Source organism: Cajanus cajan, chromosome 7 (assembly GCF_000230855.2).
Source record: "Cajanus cajan strain Asha chromosome 7, NIPB_CcT2T_4, whole genome shotgun sequence".
NCBI lineage: Eukaryota > Viridiplantae > Streptophyta > Magnoliopsida > Fabales > Fabaceae > Cajanus > Cajanus cajan.
In genome coordinates this window covers 7,578,386-7,604,100 of record NC_138523.1, presented here as the reverse complement: position 1 = coordinate 7,604,100, position 25,715 = coordinate 7,578,386, and the positions used below count along the sequence as shown (strand labels likewise).

At 33.4% G+C, this 25,715-nt stretch overlaps 1 protein-coding gene across 1 annotated transcript in view; it reads right to left on the bottom strand.

Annotated features, from left to right (window-relative positions):
• Nucleotides 1–25,404, bottom strand: part of CYL1 (alpha-N-acetylglucosaminidase family / NAGLU family) — a 31,826-nt gene extending 6,422 nt beyond the window's left edge. The window contains exons 1-16 of the mRNA XM_020367553.3: nt 25,078–25,404; nt 24,794–24,867; nt 24,237–24,448; nt 23,491–23,612; nt 22,105–22,190; nt 16,246–16,340; nt 12,185–12,266; nt 11,634–11,740; nt 9,115–9,145; nt 8,755–8,872; nt 7,113–7,163; nt 6,781–6,890; nt 6,585–6,687; nt 6,195–6,293; nt 3,779–3,889; nt 1,361–1,602 (exon numbers count right to left, since the gene is read on the bottom strand). Coding sequence (XP_020223142.1) covers nt 1,361–1,602; nt 3,779–3,889; nt 6,195–6,293; nt 6,585–6,687; nt 6,781–6,890; nt 7,113–7,163; nt 8,755–8,872; nt 9,115–9,145; nt 11,634–11,740; nt 12,185–12,266; nt 16,246–16,340; nt 22,105–22,190; nt 23,491–23,612; nt 24,237–24,448; nt 24,794–24,867; nt 25,078–25,287 — 1,853 coding nt within the window. The 5' untranslated portion in view covers nt 25,288–25,404. The remainder of the gene's footprint in view (nt 1–1,360; nt 1,603–3,778; nt 3,890–6,194; nt 6,294–6,584; nt 6,688–6,780; nt 6,891–7,112; nt 7,164–8,754; nt 8,873–9,114; nt 9,146–11,633; nt 11,741–12,184; nt 12,267–16,245; nt 16,341–22,104; nt 22,191–23,490; nt 23,613–24,236; nt 24,449–24,793; nt 24,868–25,077) is intronic.
• Nucleotides 25,405–25,715: the final 311 nt, after the last annotated feature.

Genomic DNA, 25,715 nt, shown 5'->3' with positions numbered 1-25,715 from the left:
TTGCATGAAGACATGTCGCAAGAGTAGCATACATTGTGTGAATCAACCCAGTCAACATTTGAGTAACCAATTATTTGAGCATGTTCTTTGTCTTCATAGACAAGGCCTTTTCCTTGAGCACTTTTGATGTATTTTAATATCCAAATCACTGCATCCCAATGATCATGACAAGGAGAGTTTAAGAATTGGCTTACAACACTTACAACAAAGGCAATGTCTGGACAAGTTACTGTGAGATAATGCTTCACCTATTGACTCAAGAATAAACATAAAATATAAAGAGAAAAAGAAGATATAGGAGAGAAATAAATAATCATAATTAAGAGAAAAAAGAATATAATGGGTTAGAGCTACAAGAGAACCAAATGCTTTTCTGAAGAGCATTGGTAAGGTTAGGTATAGGCGACATTGGCAAACTGTTGGTTGGAGCAAGAGATGATGGGATGAACACTATGGGGCCTAGTTAACCAGTCTAGGTGGTTGGCAATGAGTGGGTCACACTAGAAGTGGGAGCATGGCCTATAATTCAGATTTACAATAATTATATTCTCTCTTTTCTCCCTCACTGAGATAAAAATCTAATATGGTATCAGAGTTATCAAGATCCACTATGAAAAGAGTCACCTACCATTGATACACGCACCAAACCCAATAGTGTTGGGCGCAAGGGATGTATTGGAAAAAACCCAAGTCTCGTCTATCCTAAACTATTAAAAAAGGTCACTCACCATTTATCCACATACCAAGTCTAATAGTGTTGGACATGAACGGATGTATTAGGAAACTCAAGTTCCACATTGATTAGAGATAAGACATAACTCATGATATATACACCAAAGAAAAATAAAGATTAAAGATTTTTAGAAAAATTTAAAAAAAATTAAAGGTGTACTTGTAAAAAAATTGAGGTGTATATATCATGAGCCATAACACATTTAAAGAGTATATAAGTGAGAGGTCCACCTTACAAGCTAGTTTTCTAGGGTTGAGCTAGGTCCAAATCCACTATTCTAAGATGGTATCAAAGCAAATTCATGATATCTAACTTATCCTTTCACTTGGACAGTGGCACGCCAATCATCTCTTTTCGTTGTCCATCTTTGCTTATTTTCTGTCATTTAGATCCATGGATGAAGATTGGAGGAGCTAGAGTCAACATGGAGAAAACGCCCACCATTCTCCATCAAGATTCCATCACTTACCATGCAAAGAAATTGATCTACCTCAATCAAATATGGAAGATGGATGTTCACAAGTGATTTATTACAAAGAACAATTTAACGCAGTTAATATGCTTCGTTTTAATTCACAAGTGATAATGTAGAATTAAATTTTGCACATACTAAATTCAACAGATTACCTATATGTGAGACTTCCAGAAAGATCTTTCCCACCATCTAGGAATAGTTGTAACGCCTTGATTACATCGTCCAAGGGGTACCACAAATGAGCCTGTGGCATATCAGACAGTTTTTCCTGGAATAAGTACCTTCTATTTCCAGGTGGCAACAAGTATGTCTTCTGGTTGCTGGACATGCCAGTTTCAGAACATGTTGATGCGTTCCAGTCAGGAAACATTACAATGAAATCATGATTATGGTCCTGGCATAATTGGAAATTTGTCTCAATCAATATCCATACCAGACACTGATGTCAACAAAAGTAACTGCAATAAAACTCTATTCCTTTACTGTTATGACCCTAAGATATTCCCATACCCACACATGCACACATACAGTCCAAACAAACAAAAATGGTATTATTGACTTGCCCAAGAATTTCCATTATATGCAGGACCTAATATCTCATTAATACAACACGAAGCAGAAAAGGTTTTAATGTGATCCCAACATCAAGAAAGGCCATGCTTTGCATCCCAAATAAAAAGGAACGAGTTACCTTTGAGTGGGACACAATGTTTTAAATCCCAGATAGCAACCAGCCCCAAATATAGCATATAGTGGGATAGCCGCCATTTTGAATTTTTTATATTTTAGATAATGTATACTATATGCATATAAATTCTAAAAAATGATTAAAATTACTCAAATATTGGCATTCATACTTAACAACGATAAATCATAGGTGCCTTAAACAAAACAAACAAGTCAAATACAAGTTTCCTAGATAGGAATCATCAAACATTATCACCTTATAAAAGAACTAAAGAGTACTGGGAGGAAAGAGAATGGGTTCTTGAGAAATGAAGAGAGTGATTCTCATTATTCTGTTACAACAGAAGTTGAGCTATATATACTCAACCTAACGAAGTTAGGCATAGAAGAAAAAATAACTAACTATCCAGCTCAGCAATCATTACTTGTAACTGGTATTATTTTTATTTTAGATAATGTATACTATATGCATATAAATTCTAAAAAATGATTAAAATTACTCAAATATTGACATTCATACTTAACAATAATAAAACATAGGTGCCTTAAACAAAACAAACAAGTCAAACACAAGTTTCCTAGATAGGAATCATCAAACATTATCACCTTATAAATCCAAATCATCTTCATCATTTTCACTTACTATGGCTATAGATTTCCTTTTTGGAATTAAAATTCCAAAAATAGCCCTCCAATAAAACAGTAATGTCTCTATTAAAATGGATGTTTTCAAATAAACACAGTGCCGCTATAGCTATGGCCACTACACCAAACCACTTCGCTATGGAAGCCCCTATAGTGGGCAGTTGCCACTCCGCACTGCTACATCGCTATAGCACACTATTAACCTTGGTGAGCCAACACCATAATGGTCAATAACACTTAAATTGATGCTACTATGAACTGTAGTGACTAATTAAGTCCCACACAATTTTCATTTGTTCTTTAGATTTTGCTCTTATGAAAGCATCTGAAAATTCAGAAAACAAATGGTAACATTGTTGATTATTGCTTCCTTTCCGTCTTTAATGCTCTAATTAATGAAACTCAAGGCTTTGTATTTAAGCAGATCCCAGGTAAACAGGGGCCAGTCTCTACTTATTAGTTTGAGGTAAAAGACTAAAGCTAGACAGGCAGATAACTAGAAAAGTAGAAAGTGATAGTGATAGGTATAAATAATAGGGAAGATACAATAAATAAGAATCTTTGGCCTTAAGAGTGGTAAAACGGAGGGAGAGTCCTGAACCTGGTCTATTAAATGCCCAGAGTTGTAGAGGGGAGTATCTCACAGCCGACTCCACCATGCAGAGACCACAATACCAAAAGCTCAACATTATATAATGCCCTATGATATGTTTTGATTTTAAAGACAAAATGTCCTAATAAGTATTGTTACAATCATCTCAAATTTAGTTCTTGAATAATGGAGCCCAGTGTTTATCATTGCCAACATATACAGAACAATTCATTGAGTGGAAAAGGGAAAGTGTCGCTCATAAAGAAGAAGAATGTAAAGGGTACAAAAGCCATTATATAAGCTACATTGAGAGACAATATCTGTCCAAGTGATTGCTGAAATTATTGGGTTTAGGTAGAGAACAAGCAATAGATTATATTGATATAGTTTAACAAAGCGGAACAATATATATGGTTTGTATATACTAAAATACTAGGTCAAGTACTAGTGCACTACTACAAGTACAAAGCCAAGACAACTAACACAACAGGAAGACTTATTGTAATTAAAATAGGAAACAAATTAGGAAATATAATGAAACCTGGAAAACATTCCCAAATATCATGTAAGATTATCTAAAATACTCCAAAATACGATAAAGATATGAGATAATTGCAAAACAGAAATAAATACATGAAAAACATACAGCAATTCCATCAGTACAATTGTAAATTGTATGATAAAGAATTTCCCAAGCAGCCTCAACTTGATGAACAGCTTTACCATATCGTCTTCGACAATAACTCTTGATCCATTCCTACAAGAGAAATAAAAAGGTTTCAATGATACATGCAAAATTAATTTCAACACATGATCTCAAGTATGTTTTCAAATGTGCGTAAACTTGGTGTAGTTTTTTTTTTTTTCTTGTGTAGTCTAGAAGAAGAAAATGCTTTTCTTATTAATTGATAAATAGTTACAATGGGGGTATAAATAGGCAGATTTGATTAAAAAGATTCTCTAGCCAATCTGATTATAAAATAAGTTAAATTAAATTATACAGGAAAAAATCAAAGATCAAATCAAATTGCTGATATCTTTACAAAGGCCTTGGCAAGACCTTGACATACATTCCTAATTGACAAATTGATGCTTTTGCATCAATTTGAAGCATCAATTTGAGGGGATGATAATAGAAGTAGCCTGATATTAGCTGTCTTGATTATCAACATCTTTTAATATTTAAAATAGCTCCTATAGTCACTTCTTAATATTTCCTAATTTGGTGTCAAAAAAAATATTTCATAATTTATTATAGTATTTATTTCATTAATTGTACAGTTTTGTATAGCTATAAATCAGGGATTGCTGTAATTAAATATGGACTGTTACAATTCACTATTTTATTTAAATGAGAATTCACTCCTCTACAAGGGGCATGATGGAAAAAGCGTAGCCAAGGGTCCTACTACTAGGGCTATGGCTAGATGGATTCAAGAGGATTGGGCCCATAATGAAGTTAGTGGGACTAAACTCATCTTGAGCTATAAGTTAATAAATAATTAAGCCCAATGCCTCCCATATACTTGTACTGCAAATTTTCCTTATTTTGGGCCAAGTAGTATAGGCACTTTATTGTATTTTTTCCTCTGTGTAATTTTGGGCCTAAGAGGTGTAATTCACTTTTGGACCATGTGATTAACATTTTATTTGAATTTTTAGCACATGGGGGGCACACATGTGACGGAAATTTCAAATTAAAATGCTAAGCACATGGAGCCAAGAACAAGTCACACCTTCCTTGCTTGCCAAATGGCCTTCTCTCATTGGCTAGCTTTCATCTTAGATCTAAAAGCACATGGAGCACATGGCTTCACATGTGAGACGTCCAATTTTGAATTTGAGATTCAAAATTGGTGCCTAGAGTGATCATGGTTAAGCAACTTTGATTAATTCTTAACCTTGGTTTCCTAGCTTGCTATATTGTATTCGGTCATTTTGAGTTTTATGAGAATCAAATTTTCATAATTTTGTCTCAATTCTCTCTAGAGTCACTTAGGAGAATTTCTCTCCTTAAGTACTATCATCAAGGAAACTCTCCTTGTGGCAAGTACCTCCCTTCTAGCTTATCCTTTCTCTTGAAAGGTGGCACGCTAATCGTCTCCTTTCTCCACCATATTTGTTTTTTCTTTGAGTTTTTGATCCATGGAAGGAGTATGAAGAGCTTGGAAGCATCATTGGAGGATTCGAGTTCCAATTCACCATGGAGCCTCCATCAAGGGGCATTTAGTCAAAACCTCATAACATGTTGGAATGCCTGATATTGAGGTTGAAGGTTGGGAGCAATTGAAAACAGAAGGTTGGGAGCAATAGAAAACAAAAGAACGCTGCATAAAGAAGCATTGTTGCCTACAAACTTGATCTGTGGCGGGTATACCGACAGCTCAAGTGGTCAAGTGGTTGGCACAACCTTGACCTTGGAACCATAGCTAGATAGTTGCTACCCAGGTAATGTAGCTTCTTGTTCCAATCAACTTTTTACACAGAATGAGTGAGACATTCGTAAATGTCACAGAAGAGCCGCAATTGGAAGAAGATACAAAGAAGGCCATGAAAAATCAACCAAACAGGCCTGGTAATGGTCGCTAGAGGTAGATGAGTGGTGGGGAAGGGTAGTCAGCAAGTAGGTGGCACTGGAAAAGGCTCACGCATTGTTTTCGTTCAGGCGTGTGAGATTGACACACCTGACAAATGTGGCACATGGAAGCATGTGTGGTGTCAGGCAGCATGGTGGTCGCTAGTGAAGGCACTCCAGATTGTGTGGTCACATCGGAGACTCAACAGACAGTGTGACAGGGATTATTCACCTTGAAGAGGTGGAAAAACAAGGGAAAGAACCGTTGAACACTGATACCATATAGAAATTGCAGGAATTGTGTGTTATGATTCACACACATTCAACTTTATTTATAATCAAGTAATGAATTACAGTTTAGGAAACAAGGAAAGACAATAAAGAAAAGGACCCCGATCCCTAATTTTTAGCTTTGCAAGTTTTCATATCTTTAACAAAAACAAATCAACTATAATTGTCCTACATGATGAGAGCATAAGAACATTACCGGAACTATAACTTTCTTATCACGAAATGCCATTTCAGACATCAACTCATAAACAATAGGATTCTGCTCTATTCCCTCCATGCACATACCAACACCTACCTGCAAAAAAAAAAAATAACACAAATATAAAATCCAAAATGTAGAAGTCAGAAATCAAGAAACATAATCACTTTTTTTTCAGCTAATATCTGAAGATATTTTATGCTAAGACAATAAAATGAAGAATAGAATCAATAGATAATTATTAGCCATGCAATAGGCGCAAGAAAAGATAGGTTTTGCATTGCTTGCAATTTAGGCTTCTAAGTTCTAACAAATAAAAACTCAAATTATCGTTGATATCTTAAATGACAATAAGCTTATATGTGATACAGGAAATATTAGCAGTACCATAGTTGAGTTTGCACTAACACGAGCATCAACAGGCCCGGAAGAAATTGCATCCAGAGTGCCATACATTTCAATATTGCCACCAAAATTATGTAGCATGCACCTGAAGCAAAGTAAGATTGAGAATGCATAATTGTGTAGAATATCATATTTCTCTATGGAAACTAGTAACAAGAGCTAACAAAGTGCTAATTACCATATATAAGGAGTACCATAAAACTGAAAGGAAGTTTTCCATATAGGTTTTACATCAGCAAATAGATCAAGAACAATCATCTTCCCAAATGGAACAGAATGTAAAAGTGCCTGCAAATAGTATCATGTATAGTAAAATAATGAATTTGAAGAAGCAGCATTTCCATGTAGTCTGCTACAGGACAGAAGATGCAAAACAAGAATTTATAATGCATAAAGAGTGTGTTTACACAAATTAATTGCATATATGACAAGTCAAGTGGATTAAGCTTCTAGGGTATGGCCTATGTAAAGAAAAAAAGAAGATCTATGGTCCTTTGCTAAATTCCTTACTTCCATTTGAGGTGGCTTCCAAAATGATGAGTCAGAGTAGAAGAGCCAGCCCTGCAAGTTTATACATATTTGTCAGCTACAAGCTACTGTATAATGGCACAAAAAATATTCAAGAAAAGAAATGGAAGAAAAGAATAATTGTTACTCCACCAATGAAAAGAAACTTCAACATAAAAACATCCACACAGTGGAAACAAAAATATAGAACAATCATTTGTTGAAAATCTGCGACTAGGTGCACAGAATATGTTCTCTGCCTTATATTTATATTGTACCACTTACACTTAGTAGTTAGTACTACTAACCTCAGTGAAATATTTTTACAAGACTGGAATATAGATCTACACCGAGAAAGTGAAGAATCAAAATGAGGTTTAAGGGAATTATAAATCAATGAAACTATCTATATGACTCAAAGGCATATTGCCTAGTGTAGAAAAAAGAATAATTTTATTCTCATATTTAGGCATCAATGATTTACTGCAAACTTATAGAAAGGGAATAATAGGATTACATGAATTGTGTGTTCTATATTATACACACTCTGATTTTATTTATGTTAAAAGAAAAAGATAATTAAGGGTACTGAGATACAGTTCCTAAACTTTAGCTATAAGTTGAAAAAGAGGAAATTTTATATTAATGGTATGTATTGTAAAGTCCCTAATCTCCCTTTATATAGAGTAAATGACTATGCTTAAAAAGGAAATGACAATAATAAAGAAATTGGGTAACAAATATCTAACGATATTTAGAGATATTTTAATCTCCTAAATATTTATGATATTTACAACACTCGCCGCCCGCCCCCAACATCAAGTTGATAAATGAATATCAATCATTCTTAACTTGCCAATAAGATTTTGGAATCTAGCACTAGGAAGTCTCTTTGTGAAGACATCTGCTGGGAAAATAAGAAGCAACATGTTGTAGCAAGATCAAGTGTTGAAGCAGAATACACTGCTATGGCTTTAGTTACTTATGAACTCATGGCTAAAACAGCCTACAGAGCTCAGCTACTCAAGATTGAAGAGACTACACAAATGAAGATCATTTGTGATAATTAAGTAGCTATACATATTGCTTCTAATCCAATCTTTCATGAAAGTTCCAAATATATTCAAGTTGATTTCCATTTCATTAGAGAGAATCGAGTCAAGAGACATTGTCACAAACATCGTCAACTTTAGTGATAAATTGGCGATGTTTTCACCAAGTCTTTGAGGACCTAGAATTGGGTAAGTATGCAACAACATAAGGGGGAGTGTTAAAAATCAGAATACGATATTTTATATTTATTGTCATAATAGCAGTATATATGATTTAGAGTTAACAAAATATCCTCTATTTATGTATAATTAACGTAATATGGCTATATAAACTTGCATCCGCTGTGTATCCTCTATTTTCTCTCTAACAATAAAGTACACAGAGTGTATCCACTCTCCTTAATTCAATCTAAAGTACATTGTGATCTCTTAACTCGCAAATATTCAAAGTTGGATGTCATTGTATACTTTATAGTTTAGAGCAGTTGTTTTAGGAACTGAGATTCTTATAAAATTTAAATGAGAAAACATGGTACAAAAGGAATAAAAAAGGAAACCAGAAGATCCGGAGTCCGGAGTCAACTGAAGCATACTTGCATTAACCAGACAGCATCCTTGTCACCTTTGGAAATCCCCTTATATACTGCAGCTCCAAGAGTTGATATATATTCGGGATCATTGGTAGGGGGGGAGTTTTCATTAAATGTGTCACTGCAGTCAAAAATATACTATGTATGTCAGCAACCAAGAGTAATTAAAAACCACCCCGGCCCAGTTAGACCATTGCATATGTGGTTAAGGCTAATTAAAACATGCCAAATCATTCATGACAGTATACATCATAAAAGAGAAAATCCTAATTAGAAAAAAGGGAATAATAGATTGACATGTCAGATCATCAACATGCTACGAATTTGTCCAAGAAAAAAAGTATGGAGGATAAGTAAGTCTACCAGTTGTAAATGTCCGTTACATCCCCATATTCTGTAAAATTACCACAAAAAAAATGTCACAAATGAGTTAGACAGTGAAGGGCAAAAGGCACAGAAAATTATAGTTACAACCCAAACACTAGCAGTTTTGTGGCCAAGACATTCAACTAAACTAACAAAAAAATGATACATCCTAGTATTCACACCGGTCTAATACAAAACAGTATAGAGCAATGCCCTAATTATAGCAAAGAATGTAGAGAATATTTAATGTAAGATTGAAAGAAAAAAAAAAAGTATCCATCAGAGAACCTATTCTCTGCCTCTAGATCGAAGCCTTCAAGAATTTATTAAGAAAAATTCAAGTCCCACATCGACTAAAGATAAGACAATTAGAGAATATATAAGTGAGGGACAACTCTCACCTTACAAGTCGATTTTGTAAGGTTGAGTTAGGTCCATATTCACTTTCTAAGATAGTACCAAAACTATCTAGATTCACTTTAAAAGGGTCATCCACCATTGATAAACACACAAAGCCCAATAGTGTTGGGTGTAAGATTAGGAAAAACTCAAGTTCCATCTATCCTAAATCAATAAAAAGGGTCACTCACCACAAACCCCAATAGTACTAGACATGACGGGATATATTGAGGAAAAAACCAAAAATCCCACATCGACTATGTTGGGGTTATTTTATGGTATTTATCTGAGGGGATATTTTGTAAGGGTTATAACTTTGTTATTTTTATAAGGTTATTTCACACACAACTCTACAATAATGAGATATTGTCCGCTTTGAACCTAGACCCTCACGGTTTTTTTTTTTTATTATCACCCAAAAGGCCTCTCAATCATTGAAGTAAATGTGTGCTTTATAAGATTATTTATTCTCTTGTTTTATCGATGTGGGACCTTGTTTGTATCCCAATAATTCTTCCCTCAAACAAGAGACATAATCTTTCATACAGCAGAATCTGTCTTTGTATATCACATGAGCACTTATCACTTTATAAGAGTTATAACTTATTGGTTGTCACTGAATCCAACCTGCGGCTCTGATACCACTATTGAGATTATTTTATAGTATTTGTTTGAAGGGATATTTTATAAGAGTTATAACTGTTATTTTTATAAGGTTATTTCACACATAACTCCACAATGATGAGATATTGTCCGCTTTGGGTCTAGGCTCTCATGGTTTTGATTTTAGTTATCACCCAAAAGGTCTCTCAATCATTGCAATATGTATGTGTTTTATAAATTGTTATTTCTTCTCTTGTTTTATCGATGTGGAACCTTATTTGTATCCCAACAGACTAGAGATAAGACAACTAAAAAATATATAAGTAGGGAATAAACCTCATCTTACAAGCAGGTTTTATAGGGTTAAGTTATAGGTCCATACCCACTTTTTAAGAGAATTCCATTCTCAAATTCAATACTCTCCCTTCTCTTGTAAACAGGAATTGGAGGCTCGTAATGCTCAGCAATCCCAGCATTGTGGTGCCCCATTAATATTCCCCTGAACAAGTCTCACCTAGTCCTCAAAGTGAAATCAGGAAAAGCAGCAAGGAGGAGAGCAAAATCCTCCAAAGTGCTGTCATCCACCCAGTTTTCATTGTTTCACTGCCAGCGAAGGCCATCCCTTACTAAGTTTGTGATAGAAATGGATCAGAATGTAGTAAAGAAAAACAGTGTCTATTGACAGAAATCTCTGTCTCTTGAACTGTATCAAAGAGATACAAGAACAAGGATGAGGAAATGTGAATAGAGACTCCTCCAAGTGTTTGAGAGACCTTTCCACTTTCCTCCCTTTTCCATTCCCATAAACCAAATTTCCTTCTGTTCTCCCTTCTTTCCCTGGTGATATACCCTCTTCCCCTTTCTCAGCGTAAAAGAGTATTCCTTGTGTAGCCATTTACTATTCTTTCTCAATAAAGCAGAAGTGTATTCAGATCCCTTTATTCATTTCCATCCTTTTGCTGTTGTTTCAGAATTTTGCCTACATTTCTAAAGGTTCCTTGCAGGTACTTTGTCTCAGCAGCCACAAACTGTTCACTTTAAGTACAAAGTGAATGTTTGGGAGACGGGGAAGTGTTGTTATATAACTCATTAGTTGGTTAATTTAGTTAGTTATACTTATAATCAGTAGTCAGTTACATGTATAAATAGAACAAAAGAGAGGAAAGGAGATCATCTTGTCATTTTGGGAGGTGCAGACCCTCAGTTCTGCATAGTTTTAACTGTACTCAGGAGAATTCCTCTAGTCTTCTAATAAGAAACAAGGTTTCTGTCACATGTTTCCTACACACCCTTCTCCAATAAGCTTCTGCCACCTGCAATTTCTGTTAAGACATCTTTTCCCCACTAACAGATTTTTCCAGCACATTTTTGCTACTGGTCCTTCATTCATTGTCTTTACTCTTTCTCTAGCAAGCACAAATTCGAGTCCCATAATCCAGAAATGGGATGTATGATATAAGAAAAAGAAAAAGAAAAAAAAAACAACGGGGAAAAGAAAGAGAAATTAAGCACACCTTTGATTTGTTTCCTTATAAAAGCCTCCCCTATTTCAACAAATAAAGGATCAGAGGGATCAAGAAGGTATGTACAGCACCATCGAGGATCACCATCAACAGTGTTCCTGGAAGCAGTAATAATGAAATACCTCAGATGGTACATACATGGTAGAGATTTTAAAACATTGAAAAGGTCTTTATGAAGAACAAAACCAAATCAAGACAGTTACTAAAAATACATAATACACTTTGTAAAAATAATGTGTAGTTCATATATCATATTGTTGACAGTTGTATGTGCATTAATTTTAAATTTAAATTTCAAATAGGGATTCTAGAAAATTTAGGTAGTAAAGATCAAGAACAGCTAATTAAGATCTGATTTGATTTTATTCTCCTTTATTTCCCCCCACATTTTCTATCTCTCTTCCATCTTGTTCTATCTATTTTCCTCTCCCCCTAAATTCAACACGCTAGTCTGGAATTCTTCATCTAAGTTATGCAGTGGATGCAGCAAAAATGTAACACAAAAATATGACTGAAAAATGAACAATCATATAAGAGAATACCAGTCACCAAGTCTAGTTATTTTTGCCGAAGGGAATATCTTTGTCAAAGCAGCTGGAACATTCCCAGAGAAGGATGGCAGCACTAGAATATAAAAAGTCAAAGTTAAATCAAAATGATAAATTTAAAAAGTGTAGACAACATTTTGAGAAAACCATTTTGGCTTCTGTGAATCTGGATGCTTTAAAGAAAATCACAAAGCATATATATATATATATATATATATATATATATAGAGAGAGAGAGAGAGAGAGAGAGAGAAGAGGGATCCACTTATGTCAAGAGTAAGTATCGGTAGACTTATTTCAGTCAATAACTTATGTTCTATATCAAACTGTTAAATTAAAAGTTTTTATGCATAAATCAAGTTTACAATAAATGCTTTTATAATTATCCGTTAATTTGAATTAATGAAACGAAATATCAAATAATTTTCAATTTTTGTAAAAATGTATAGACTTGATTTATTCATTGAGAATTTTTAATTTAACGGTTTAATCTTTAAAATTCAATTTAGACCATAAGTTATTGATTAGAATAAGATTAAGTGGATCTCTCTCATGTATATATATATAGAAATAATGACATATAACTATATAAGTGTTAATTATTTCATTGTTACAGTTGGCATATTAATTGTTTTGTTATTGTTGACATATTAATTATTATGCTACCATTGGTATTAAAAGCATTTCTTAAATATTGCCAACGGATTGATTCTCTTTCTACAAAGTGAGTATTAGGAGATAGAGAACAATATATATTTTCCTAGATTTTCCTTCATACTCTGTTTTTTTGGGCATTGTTTGTGAGAGTCCAACGTGTTTTAACCTCAAGTGCACGGGTTTAGACACAATACTGTGTAAACCTAGGGGAGCAAAATCGGATTTTGGGTTGCACCAAAAGTCTACCGGAATTTGCTTTCAAGGCAATTATTAGTGCCACAACACACTACTCTGTTTCATTCTTTTTCTAATATTATTTTCTAACAATCAAAAAACAAATTATTTATCTCTTTTGATTGTGTTGTTCTAATGAATTTGATATTTATGAAATTGATTTGGTTAATATGTCGAAACTCAAACTGAAACTAACTACAAGGGATGACTGTAAAGATTGTTGATTCTGAGTAAATCGAGACTCACAATATTTCAAAGATGCATCAATAATTCCCTTGAGAAAAAAAAATGGGGTAGTGGAAACTACAATCAGAGTAATCAAAAACTACTAAATATGCAAAGAATGGGTATGTTATCATTTCTTTAACTGTTTGTCAAATTGGTTATTTGATCTCTGTGTCAAACAATTTACAAAATGTTTTTGAAAATAAAAATGAAAAATGATGTGGCAAAAAAATATTATCCATTATGCAAATATAAGGCTTTTAAAAAAAATTGATTTATTATTGTGATAAAGTGATGTTTTAGTTGTATATGTTAACAATCTTGTTTTTATGTTAAAATTGCTTCTTATTTAGTGGTAGTACTTGGTATTTGTTATCATCTGAACAAATTTTGTGAATGATCCAACAAAAGAAAAATCAATTATTATTTCTCCTTTTTATTTAATTTGATGAGAAAAAATTACAGATATAATCATAAAAAAAATGTTGAAAATATGCACACTATCAAATGCTCAAACGCATCTGTCAATGTGAATAAATAACGTAATACAATGAAAGTCTAAAAGTGTTACTTTAGAAATTGTTATGTTATTAAGTATAAAATAAAAAGTACTTATGACTGATTGTAGTCTTAAAAAAATAAAACATTTTTTCACTTGAAGTAACCATAAGGTTATATTGTATCAAGACAAGAACACAAGGTATGTAAGCTTAGATTGTATGGTTTAAAAACAGGCACACAAGTAATGGTATGAGAAGTTCACTGTTGATTCTTGTTTGTATGTAAAAATAATTGATTTTAATTGTTATCATATTGTGATATATTGTTACTTTACTTGACACCTCTTTGGAAATGGTGATCAAAATTAAAGAGTTTTTTTAAGATTTAAATTTGAGATGAAAGACTTGGGAGAAGTTTATGTGATTTTGGCTATTAAAATACGAAAAACTTAAAATGGATTCTCTATAAGTCAAGCTTATTATGTTGAAAAATATTAAGGAAATTTCAATAATTTCAATGTTGTATGTGATAAAGCATCATATGATCCAAGAATTAATCTTTAAAACAATGATGGAATGTCGTTGGAAATGGGACTAGTGTTTCTTAATCTGAATATGCAAAAATAAGTGGTAGTGTTATATATCTCATAAATTACACTATAATTGACATTGCATATATTGTAAGTAGATTGAGTAAATACATTCATAATCCAAATGATGATTATTCAAAAGTTTTTTTACACCTTTTAAAGTATCTAAAGGTACTATGAATTAGAGTTTACAGCTTATTAACTTTCCAACTACTCAAAATGATTTTGTATTGCAAATTAGAGTTCAGACAATGATGAGGGTAAACTTTAGAAGGTGGTATTATTTCTCAAAAATCAACAAAAAACACATGTATAGTATGGTTTACAATGAAATTGGAATTCCTAATACTTGAGCTTGCAACTGAGTAAGCAAAATAGTTAAGAGGCTTAATGACTAATATATTATTGTGGGGGAGACCTACATCTCTTGTATCTCTTCATTGTGATTAATAAGTTGCAATTGGTGTGACTAGTAGTGCTTATAATGATATCAGAAGACACATGTACGAGACATGGTGTTGTCAAAATTTTAATTAAAAATTGTGGTATCTCACACGAGTATGTAAAAAGTGAGAAAAATCTTACAGATCATTTCACAAATGGATTACCTAGGAAAATTATCCTAGATATGTCGAAGGGGTGTGCTTAAGGCCATGAGTGGAGGAAAGTGTGGTGGACACCCAATTAGTGGTCAAAAGAAGTCATATGAATACTCTTAAGCACTACATTTTTCATCCCTATGGCATGTGGTAGTACTTGATGTAATGTTGAGCCATGAACTCTTCATAGATATATAGCCATTGATATAGGTGGTGCTATAGATATGCACTAGATGTATGTGAGTGTGAAGGCATAGGTCACCTTCCATGAAAGACTTTGGCTATCTTTCTAGAGCACTCATGACCAACTCAAGGTGCAAGTACATAAAAAAGACCTAAATTATTGTGTAAAATTTAAATCACATATCAATCCTGTTTTTAAACGTAAAAGTGTGTTGTGGGAGTCTCATCTTAAATCCATTAAATTCGAGAGTAATTTATTTTTTGGACATAAGGTGTTGACTTACTACACTATGTGTTAATTCAATCCTATGAACATTAGCACAAGAACCTTTCCTTGCCCAAAATTTGTATTCTCTCTTTCACTTATCTGTCATTAGTGGAGGATTATGGGAATAATGACATATAAGTGCTAATTTAATTATTTCATTGTTACCATTGGCATATCAATTGCTTTGTTAATGTTGACATATTAATTATTATGTTACCATTGATATTAAAAGCATTTCTTAAATACTTGTCAATTGATTGATTCCCTTTACACTATATATATAGATATAGAAATGACAAGGTGAGTCTTATGAGACAGAGAACAATATCTATTTTCCTAGTTTTTCCTTCATGGTATGTTCTTTTGGGTATTGTTTGTGGGACTTCAACATATTTTGACATTTGAGTGCATCGTGCAAGGTTCAAACACAATGTTGCATAAACCTTAGGGAGCAAAACCGCAAAACGGGATTTTAAATTGCATCGAAGCTCCACCGTAATTTGCTTTCAGGGTAGTAACTAGTGCCACGACACAATACTCTCTATCATTATTTTCTAGTAATATATTCTAAGAATATATACGACAGAGATCAAGTTATTTCACTCAATAACTCACAATATACATTAAATTTTATCAATCCAACCTTTAAATTAAAAATTCTTAATGAATAGATCACATATACAAAATTTGAAAATTATTTGACACTTCATTTCATAAAACCAAACACATACACATATGTTGATATTAAATAGAATGAAACTTAAAAAACAAATCCACAGGTTTTATGGTGCAAGCATACCTGGTGTCATCCCCAACTCCAACATTCGCGAAATTATCTGTTTCTGTAACACTAATTGTTGATCTAACCAATTTTGAGATAAAGGCCCACCCCAGCTGTGAAAGATAAATCTCATTAGAAACCAAAGAACATTCAGTTAAAAAGTGTAATTATATGATCTGATTCCAATCCCAATAGTTTAGGGACCAGACTGATTAGGAATTTTTTTTTTTTTTTTGTAGTTTTCTCATTTAGTTCTGTTTCCTTATTTTTGTCTAATCCTTTCAATAGAGATTAGGATGGGTGTATCCTAAATATTCATTAAACTGTTTTTTTTTTTAAATTTAGGAGATTTAAAGATAAAAATTAAGGGAAAATAATAGCAGACCCATTGCTATGTTCTCTCCTGTATATTTATCTGATAATTTGACCTTAAATTCTGTTCTCTTACTATCCAATTTGACTCATAATTTGCTGTCCATTTAGCAAACTGGCCACAGACATGAACTGCTTCACTAATTTCTACTCAAATAGGGAATTTCCAGAATTGAAACAAAGGAAGATGATCGGCAATGCTAAGAAATGTGCAAAGCATATATCCGCAAAAATTGGAATATTGGGAAAAAAGATCTGTTCTCTTTCTAAAATAAATCAGGATCATGTACGTAAGATTTGTTTTCTCTATGGAATCAATCAAGATTATTTAATCCTTGTTTACAGCTAGGAATTAATTAATTATTTATTTATTTACAAGATTAATTGTATTATTGTTTTTTTCTTTTTTTTAACACAGATTCCAAGGAGATTATGGTTCCTGAATTTTAGGATTTTATTGATGTACAGGCTCTGCTTTTGTTTCCTATTTATTCACCCTGTGTAATCAATTGTAAATCGATGAAAAATTATTTTCTGCATGTTATCAGAGCCAGGTTCTGAACCATTCTAGCAGCTGGTAAACATTCCAATCAAGGAGAGACAAAAGTCAGAGATCACCCAAAATGGTGATCACTACTCTCAGATCAAACTCGACAAGGGTACAGATCTCCCAATCACTGGCCACAAACTAAATGGTCAAAACTTCATCCAATGGGCAAGATCAGTTTGGATCTCTCTCCAAGGAAAAAGCAAGGAAGGATATATCACAGGGGACACCAAGCAACCAGAGAGGTGACAACAATCTGCAAAAATGGCAGCTTAAGAATAGCTTTGTGATGTCATGGCTTCTTATCACCATGACCAATGAAATTGGATAAAATTTCATGTACTACAACACAGCCAGGGAGAGGTGGGATGCAGTGAAGGAAACATACTCGAATGTGGATAGCATCAATGATTAAAAGTCTGCTCTGTGCTCTGTGCTCTGTGCTCTGTGACAGTGAGAGTCCACAGTAACAGAGTGTTGCAACATCATCAATCCACTGGCAGCGGCCTGACATCTATGAAATGACGTAGAGTGGAAGCATTAGATCCAATTTAGGAATAATTGATATCTATCACCCAGATTGAGGGGGAGTCTCGAATGTGGAATATTATGAAACAAGATATGTTCTTTCTCTTTCTAAAATCAATCAGGAAGGATCATTTAAGCAAACTTTGTTTTCACTATAGAATCAATAAGGATTATTTGATCCTTGTTTACAACTAGGCATTAATTATTTATTTATTTACATGATCAATTGTATTTTTTTCTTTTTTAGCACAAATAGATTCCAAGGAGATTATGGTTCCTGATTTTTAGGATTAGATTGGTGTACAGGATCTGTTTTTGTTTCTCTATTTATTCACCCTGTGTGATCAGTTGTAAATGAATGAAAAAATATTCTCCACAATTGATTTAATTCATTCTGATGTGTGAGGACCCGTTGTGGAATCTATCTCTAGTTCTAAATGGTTTGTGACATTTATTGATGATTGTACACGGGTAACATGAACATACCTAATGAAAAACAAATCCGAGGTTGGTCAAATATTTATCAACTTCTTCCATCTTGTTAAAAATCAGTTTGGTAAGTCCATAAAAAGAATAAGATTTGATAATGGTACAGAATATGTGAATCATGATTTGTCTAAATTTATCACTGATATAATGGTCATGTACATGAACTTACATGTGTTAATACCCCTCAACAAAATGGGGTTACAAAAAGGAAAAATCGTCATCTCTTAGAAGTTACCGAAGCCTTACTCTTCCAAATGTTTGTTCCTAACACTTTCTGAGGAGAAGTTGTTCTAACCTCTACCTATCTCATAAATAGGTTACCCACTCGAGTCCTTAATGGTGTTAACCCTATTGAATTGTTACAATCATTGGTTCCTTCTTCCCCATTGATGTCAAGTTTACCTTGTCATGGTTTTGGTTTTGTTGCTTTTGTTCATTCACATTGTCCTCATAGAGGTAAACTAGATCCAAAAGCAATCAAATGTGTTTTTGTTAGTTACCCTTCAAATAAAAAGGGTTACAAATGTTATCATCTTCAGAGTTGTAAATTCTTTGTTTACATGGATATTACCTTCAATGAAAATGAATCCTTATTTGTTTGTCCTCGGCTTCCGGGGGAGAAAAAATTTTGAACCCGAGGACGAGTCTTTCTCAGAGTTATTACCATTTTTGTCTCTACAAAATGTCCAAAATGAAAAAGAATAGGAAGATAAGTTCTTTGGTATAAAATATCAAAGGAAGAAAAAATCCACCTTAGTTCCACAACAAGAGGAATCATCTGACTCAGAGGTAAGTGGTCCTGAAGGTAATTTGGAGGAAGTAAGTGTTAATAATGATACTCATATCCCTAATGCTTTGAGGAAAAGGAAAAGATATTGTGTTAAATATCCTATTTCACAGTATGTTTGTACTAACCACTTGTCTGCTCAACATCAAAGTTTTATAGCTGCCATTGATTCAATAAATATCCCAAATTCAGTCCAAGAAGTTATGAGAGAAAAACATTGGGTTCTAGCCATGAAAGAAGAAATGAAAGCATTGGAAAAGAACTCAACATAGAAGTTTGTAGATAGACCTAGAGACAAGAAGGTTGTAGGATACAGATGGATATTCACAGTAAAGCACGGAGTTAATGGGACGGTAGAAAGATACAAAGCAAGATTGATATCAAAGGAGTACACATAGACTTATGGGATAGACTATGAGGAGACGTTTGCACCAGTGGTAAAGATGAATACAATACAAGTTATACATTCCCTTGCAGCTCATTTTAGTTGGGACTTACAATAGTTTGATGTAAAGAATGTTTTCTTACATGGAGATTTAGAAGAAGTTTACATGGAAATCCCCCTTGGATTTGGAGCTTCAATTGAAGAAAATAAAGTATGCAGATTAAAAAAAAAGCCTTGTATGGACTCAAGCAATCTCCACAAGCATGGTTTGGGAGATTTACCTAGACAATGATTTCTTTGGGATACAAACAAAGTCAAGGGGATCATACTTTGTTTATAAAACATTCCCCTAATGGTAAACTAACAATACTTTTAGTCTATGTAAACAACATGATCATTGTAGGTGATGATGAAGAAGAAAAATTAACCCCGAAGAAAAAATTGGCAACACAATTTGAGATGAAAGACTTGAGAAAATTAAAATATTTCTTGGAAATTGAAGTTGCTTATTCCAAGAAAGGCATATTTATCTCCCAAAGATTTTCTTAAAGAAACAGGGAAGTTGGGATGTAAGACCTTAGGAGTTCTAATTGAACAAAATCACAAAATTGGAAGTGAGGAAAGTCCACCAATGGAAAAATATCAATACCAAAAATTGGTAGGAAAACTAATTTACCTATCACACACTAGACCAGACATTGCTTATGTTATGAGTGTTGTTAGTCAATTCATGCATGAACCCTTTGAAAGGCATATGCAAGCAATTGACAGAATCCTTTAGTACTTAACGTCAAGTCCAAGGAAGGGATTACTATTCAAAAGAGGAGACACCATGTCTATGGAAATATATATTGATGCAGACTACGCAAGGTCAGTCACAGATAGGAGATCTACTTCTAGATATTGCATGTTCTTGGGGGGAAATTTGGTGACTTGGAAGAGTAAGAAACAAAATGTAGTTGCTTGATCTGGTGCAAAAGCTGAATTTCGAGCCTTGGCACAGGGCATATGTGAAGGGCTATGGATGAAGATTATTCTTGATGACCTTACTATTCAAAAGAGGAGACACCATATCTATGGAAATTGATACAGACTACGCAAGGTCAGTCACAGATAGGAGATCTACTTCTAGATATTGCATGTTCTTGGGGGGGGGGGGGGAATTTGGTGACTTGGAAGAGTAAGAAACAAAATGTAGTTGCTCGATCTAGTGCAAAACCTGAATTTCAAGCCTTGGCACAGGGCATATGTGAAGGGCTATGGATGAAGATTATTCTTGATGACCTTAGAATTCAAATTGAGATGCCTATGAAGCTGTTTTGTGACAAGTCAGCCATCAACATTGCTCATAATCGAGTTCAACATAACAAGACCAAGCATATTGAGATAGACAAATACTTCATCAAAGAGAAGTTGGACAGTGGTCTTATTGTTACAGTTCATGTTCCCACAGAACTTCAAGTAGTAGATATATTCACTAAAGGACTACCTACTAGCAAATTTGAAGAGTTGATAGGCAAGTTGGGAATGATTGATATTCATTTACCAACTTGAGGGGGAGTGTTGTAAATAAAAATATCTTAGGAGATTTGATATGATCTTTTCTTATTTCTTTTATATTTATTTATTTTCATAGTTACCTGTTTTAGGGACAAATGTATCTCTATAATAGTGGAAGAGAAGAATGTAATGAGTATGAAACAAATTAATAAAAATCCTTTCTTTCAACTCTTTCTAAAATCAATTAGGAAGGATCATTTAAGCAAAATCTGTTTTCTCTATAGAATCAATCAGGATTGTTTGATCCTTGTTTACAACTAGGCATTAATTATTTATTTATTTACAGGATCAATTGTATTTTTTTTCTTTTTTAGCACAAATAGATTCCAAGGAGATTATGGTTCCTGATTTTTAGGATTAGATTGGTGTACAGGATCTGTTTTTGTTTCTCTATTTATTCACCCTGTGTGATCTGTTGTAAATGAATGAAAAAATATTCTCCACAATATCCTTACAGTTCTAACACTAAAGAACAACCGCACGTTGCAAGTAGTGTATCACTTACAGTTATTTCAGCTTCACGTAATAACCAAGTGCAATAGTTTTGTGGAAGTATAGACTAGGTCATCCTAATTTCCCAATGTCTAAAAAGAATGTTCCCAGTTTTGAGAACTGACCATAGTAGTAGTCCAATATTCATTTTCATTTCCCCAAAACCTAAAAATAATGTTCACAGGTTTGAAAACTGACCATGGTAGTAGTCCCCCCAATATACAATTTCATTTCTTATGATAATCATCTCTTTGAGTTGGGTATTGTGTATTAGTCACATTACAATTCCCTAATACCTGAAAACAATGTTAACAGTTCTGAAAACTGACCATATAAGTAGTCCCCAAAATACAATTTCTTATTATTAATCATCTCTTGGGTATTGAGTATTTGTCACAATAATGCAATGCATTTCTTAGTGACACTGACATGGAAGAAGTCTACCTAGAATTTTAAAAAATAAAAAGAACAAGGCCTTCAAATAATTTTGAAATTTGTACCAAACAATAACTCTTTTTCTTTATTATTTTCTCAGCATTATAATTTTCATTATAATGTATAAAGTGTTCAGGCACAGATACCCCCATTTTTACAATATGAAATATGACTGACTGAATAATGAATATGAAACAATAAACTTAACTTGCAAGAACATTTCCCAGACTTTCTATACAGATTAAAAATGAACAACAGGGTTTACATACTGCTTTTACCTACCCATGTAAATTTCCCATGCGAGCCCAAGCAAGGAAAGCAGGTCCACCAAAGAAATTATTCAATTCTTCTGAACTAATGTTAAAATCCTACAATTAGAAGATACTATTTGTTAGGAACCAAGAATTGAAATGAGAAAGAAAAGAAAGATTTTATTGAAAGGATGAAAAGAACAAGGAATAGGAGAGTAATCTCTCCTCCAAGGGCTTCCCTGACTATATTGTAAGTGACTGTTAGTCATTATTACTTAGCTTCCCTTGTATTCTACTGTAAGTAGCTTCTCTTGTACACTTTAGCATCTATATAATAGATGCACCTCTCTTGAATCATTAAGTGAAATTCATTCTTCACCAATCAATAGTACAGATTTATATTCTCTCAATATCCACCATCTCAAAGAGCTAATGCTCAATTTGCAAATGACAACTTATACTCCTCCATATTAATATCCTTCCCTATTTATATCAAATAAACTCCTCTAACTAACTAATTAATATTCTAAACTCCCCTCCTCCTTGTATCCTAAAAATACCACCCCTTGAGAAACAACCTTGTCCTCATGGTTGAAATGATAGAAGTGGGAAAAGGACTAGGGATACATCTAGCCAAAATACTTTTTCTATTGTTTTCTTCAAGAGGCTACAATAGAAATTTAATGAATACAGTCTGTTCTAGGAGTTTAAGCTGAAAGTATATTGTTAGTGTAGAAAACGGAAAGTATATTTCTTCTTCAACAAACAAATGAGTACAAGGATACATATATAAATACAACTAAAACTACTAATAGGCTTACAGTCCCAATACTAACACTCCCCTTCAAGCTAGAGCATATAAAATATATGCACCAAGCTTGTTCGGGAGGCCCTAAGTGACTTGGAGAAAATATCAACTAGTTCATTAGAACAAGTGTAGCTATTAGCAATACAACCAGAAAGAACTTTAACTCTAAAAAATTGAAGTCAACTTCAATATGTTTGGTCCTCTCATGAAAAATTGGGTTGGCTGCAATGTGAAGTGTTGTCATGAAACTACTACATTTGAGAGGCCTCTGCAAACTTTATTTGATGCACATATAGCATAATCAATCACATAACAAAATCCAAATGAAAACAAGCTACCACATTGTATTTGATGCAGCAAAAAAGTAAAATAATTGTTAAAAAACTTGCATTTTAACAAAGTGATATCACTAATAGCAATATAAATAAAATGCTGAATTTCTAATATCCATAACATGTAGGATCTTACAAAAATAATTTAACGAGTAATTAATATCTGATAGGCAAAAAAGCTTTATATAGAACTTAACCCAGAATTCTTTTGGTCTTTATAGATTCTAGTAACCAATCTTTGGCTCAATTAATATCCTCAAACTAAATAGCACTTTACCTTAAAAACCTTCTGCCAAATTACTTCCTGTCCAGTAAATGCCAAGGGCAGGTTCACCCCTTGAAGTGCCATCCAATCTACCTCTTTTTCCCACCTTTCCCAGTCCCACCAAACATATGAATCTGCAAAGAACCAAGAAGAACATTTAGCTTATCATCTTTGCTTCTAATGGAACCTTACCCGTTCTCCTTGTGAGGAAAGCATGTCAAATTGTCAATTAAAAATCCAATATTTGCTCACCTAACCCAACCTGATAGTTTTACTTTTACCCATATGAAGAATTATATGACGATTATTTATGTCTAACAGCAGTTAGCCATACCTTACTTCCTTCTGTTTTTTATAAATCTCAGCAGGATCTTGCACAGCATTTTTTTGGGATATAGTAGGTTTATGGTCTTCTCTTTAGCAGAAATATGTTTAAGCTACCTATCTGACCTTGAGAATGTACTGTCAGTTGTTTTTTACAAGTAGGTTATTTCCCTTCCGAATAAGGCTAGAACTTATTTAGTAGAAATTTTTACATTTACAAACAGTAATAAATTTAACCTTTTTGTTACAACCAAGCTTATCATCCTTTCTTAGAACAAAGTTTTAACTTTTAAGCTTTGGCACTTGTCAGCTACTGAACTACATCAGTTCAAATTCTCATTCAGTGATGCAGTATGCAAAAAGAGAGAGAGAGAGAGAGAGAGAGAGAGAGAGAGAAATGTCTTGTTCTATGGAAAGTTGATTTTGATACTCACAACTGGAGGTAACAACATTTTGGTAATAATTCCAAGGAACAGGCCGTTTAATCTTCAGACCCTTATCTTCCAAACGGGGTAGTGACCCCGGCTGAGGGACTGAAGTTGTCTGAATACCACCTGTCTTATCCCATGAGACATGAGCACCACACCAATACTTAAGATACCAATGGAGGCCAGACGCAATCTCAACAGCGGTGGTTCCCCTAATGCTGACAAATATATATACACATGATACGATGACAGTGCCAGGTTAATATTAAAGGATGAAGCAAAACAGACCAAGCAACCACATCAAAGAGCACATGATTTCAATGCTAGAACTTTTACCACATGATATACAGAACAAATTAAGCAGTTCATTAGCATTTTATACGAGAAAATCAAGTTTAAATATAAGGAAAAGAAGAATCAAAATCAAATCAAGTTGTAACTTGTAAATAAAAGAATCCAACCATCTCACAATTTTAAGGAAAATTCGGAACTGGAAGGAATAACAATTAACTTAACAAATAAACACTAATCATAATCATCAGCATAAATTTATCCTGACATACATTATCTCAGGCTCATTCTGGCTTGACCTGTTGTGATTGTTTATTAGAAAACAACTGTCTCCACCACAGACATCCTGAAAATTGTAAACAAAAAAAAAAAACAACAACAACAACATATTTACAATATAGTCAATGATACTTCCAAAAAGATTACCATGTAAAGTGACCGTGACATTGATTAAGAGTCTTTTTGAATACAACTTAAAAACAGTTTAGAGAGTCTACTAAAAATAAGGAATATTTTTCAGAAAATAAGTCTTTTGAGAAAGGAAAAGGGCAGAGACCTTGGAAACTATTTTGAACTGAAAAGCGGACAAATGGGTAGGAAGCAGTCTTTTGAGAACACCAACGGCTGCGGCTTCTTGCACCGATGGAGGTGCCCGTTTGGAGTCCAAGCGCTGAAGCAAAGGCTCAATGCTTTCATACTTTGACAGTGCGGTGGGCACTGATTTCGTTATAACCAAAATCAGAAACACAAATCCCAACTTCAACATTCTTCACAGAGAGTGAGTGTGAGAGAAAGGAAAAGAACAAAGTACCGATGGCTATGCCATTGGTTTTATCGGTTTAATAATTTTGATTCCACACCGAGTGCCTACGGGTTGACCATGGATGGGTGACAGGGACAATTATATAGACAGAATTGATGAGATAATTTTAATTTTTTAAATAGAATTAAAAAATTGCTAAATAAAAATTATGAAAAACTACAAAAGTTTTTATACATAGCCAGCGAGCTTGACGTACTGTGTCCCTATAAGAATTTGAATATTATTTTTTTAAAAAAATTAAGAGTAGTTAATTTATTTGAATAATCATGTGATAATTAATTTTTAATATTATCTTTAAAAAAATGAATATAAATCCATTTATATAATAAATATAGATAACTATCAACTATACTATTAACGTCAATAGTTAT